The sequence below is a fragment of the Rhinopithecus bieti genome, unplaced genomic scaffold (assembly GCF_001698545.2).
Source record: "Rhinopithecus bieti isolate Rb0 unplaced genomic scaffold, ASM169854v2 scaffold_39317, whole genome shotgun sequence".
NCBI classification, from domain to species: domain Eukaryota; kingdom Metazoa; phylum Chordata; class Mammalia; order Primates; family Cercopithecidae; genus Rhinopithecus; species Rhinopithecus bieti.
In genome coordinates this window covers 456,190-458,641 of record NW_016816467.1, presented here as the reverse complement: position 1 = coordinate 458,641, position 2,452 = coordinate 456,190, and the positions used below count along the sequence as shown (strand labels likewise).

The following is a 2,452-nucleotide window of genomic DNA, read 5'->3' as shown; positions in this document are numbered from 1 at the left end:
ATGACATTGTATGTAACTTGGTTAAAAAACAACTATATGTGCTTTCTAAATTAGGTTGCAAAACCAAGACACATGAATATAATTGTAGCCTCACTATAACTTGTGGTCTTAATATCTATGTCACAGGACCATGTTATAGGTGAGACAGAATTACACCATCCCTCTGGTGGTTTCAGAAATCTGGTTGGAAGGAGTCCATGGCTAATATTTCACATTGTAGCAAGGCTCCAATATTTCTTGAATTGGGGCAGTGAATATAAATCACAGTACAAAATCTGTAATTCTTTTCGTGGAAAAGCAACCGGTGCTACATATAAGAATCACTTATATAACATCTATTTTTTTTTTAAAAAAATGCAGATATAAAATATTAATTGCATAGGGATTTAAATATAAGGCCAAGAAGAATATTAAGTAAAAAAATCATAGAAAGGGCACTATGGTGTCAAGACAGAATTTCATAGAGTAATAAATCTGAATTACTATCTAATTAAAAATCACAGTATGTTGCTGTAACTAACAGTGAATGTCAACTGCTTTATTAATTCCAAACTGAAAACCAATATTAGGACTAACAAGAACACAACCAAAGCTCATTGTCTAAACCTGATCAGTGTATTAGCACATCACTGCCTGGTACGTACCTGATTAGTTACATAATCTACCTTTTGCAAATAACACTTAATACATGTTAACAAGTGTGAGAGCACATCATCACTGCATGCCATCAATGATTTGCAGGCTTCCTTGGTAGTGTAATTATTCAGTCTTTCAAAGGTGCAAGATCCCACCCGGCGGAATCTTCACTCAATGAACCAAAAACACTGTAATTAACAAAATATAACAAAGTTCCACCATTAAAAACTAAACGTACATTAACCAGAGAACTAGGTCCTGACACCAGTACATACATTATCCTCAGCATTTTGGAAGGCAACAAATGATGAGTCCAAGTATAAGCTAAAGGTTATCACCTGAAGCTTCAGGTAGAAAACTAACTTGTGAGTCTACCTCTCATTTTAATGTTAGACTGTAGTTTAAACAGCAATTTCCAAATCTAAAAGTAGCTTAGTTGACTTAGTATTGTTATATAAAGTAGTGTGACAACAAACAAGAACTCCCAAAGGAATTATGGTAAGGTACATTGGGAATACCCGAAACAATGTTTTAGATGAAAAAGTGCATAAATACAGTAATACTACGAGTGTGTTAACTATGGAACAAACGTTTCTCTGGGAGCTAAACAATACTATTTTCCCACATTATTTACATGTTATGAATTGTTCAGATACCACAAAGCACCACTTAAGTCTAAATTGCTTGATTATGTCAGAAAGGTCCTTTGACTTCAACTCTACTCATTTGAGGATCTACCTACAGTAGAAGTGTCAAGTCATTCTTCAAAAGGGATTTATCTTTACAATTCAGTTTTCTTTTGTTCAGAAATGGCAAGCCAATATTTTCATTTCACACTCTTTGTTGGCGTTTCTGATTCTGTGGACTGTCTCCCGTCTGTCCAGGCTTCCCGGGTACTCTTTAGGGCCAAGGTCTTCTGTTGGTCAACAACAACATAATCCACTCTCTCATCTGCTACACTGCTGCCTGAGCCACTGCTCTTTTGCTAAAACACAAAGAAAAAACAAAAAGTCCAACATATAAAGGAGTGTTTCTGAGTACAACTCAGTCTTAAAACACAAACACACATGCACTGTGAATACTTTTTTTTTTGGAGAAGGAATTTTGATCTTATTGCCCAGGCTGGAGTGCAATGGCGCGATCTCAGCTCACTGCAACCTCCGCCTTCTGGGTTCAAGCAATTCTCCTGTGTCAGCCTCCTGAGTAGCTGGGATTACAAGCATGTGCCACCATGCCCGGCTAATTTTGCATTTTTAGTAGAGACAGGGTTTCACCATATTGGTCAGGCTGGTCTCGAACTCCTGACCTCATGATCCGCCTGCCTCAGCCTCCCAAAGTGCTGGGATTACAGGCATAAGCCACCATGCCCAGCCATGAATACTCTTAAAATTCTTCTGGGTCATACACAAAAAAATAACATCAACTACCTCAACTTAAAAATGTCTCTCTCCTAACTATATACTATTTTTGCCTTAAATTTAAAATTATTATATTTAAGAATTCAAACTAGGCCAGGTGCAGTGGCTCACGCCTGTAATCCCAGCACTTTGGGAAGGCAAGATGGTTGGATCACGAGGTCAGGAGTTTAAGACCAGCCTGGCCAAGATGCTGAAATCCCATCTCTACTAAAAATACAAAAATTAGCCTGGCACGGTGGCATGCACCTGTAATCCCAGCTACTTGGGAGGCTGAGGCAGTAGAATCTCTTGAACCTGGGGCGGCAGAGGTTGCAGTGCGCTAAGATCGTGCCACTGCACTGCAGCCTGGGCAACAGAGCAAGACTCTGTCTCAAAAAAAAAAAAAAAAAAAAAAAAAA

At 38.3% G+C, this 2,452-nt stretch overlaps 1 protein-coding gene across 1 annotated transcript in view; it reads right to left on the bottom strand.

The window, feature by feature from the left end:
* Nucleotides 1-507: 507 nt before the first annotated feature.
* GAB1 (GRB2 associated binding protein 1) overlaps nucleotides 508-2,452 on the bottom strand; it is a 136,351-nt gene continuing 134,406 nt past the window's right edge. Inside the window, exon 11 of the mRNA XM_017854908.1 lies at nucleotides 508-1,621. Within this exon, the coding sequence (XP_017710397.1) occupies nucleotides 1,463-1,621 (159 nt within the window). The 3' untranslated portion in view covers nucleotides 508-1,462. The remainder of the gene's footprint in view (nucleotides 1,622-2,452) is intronic.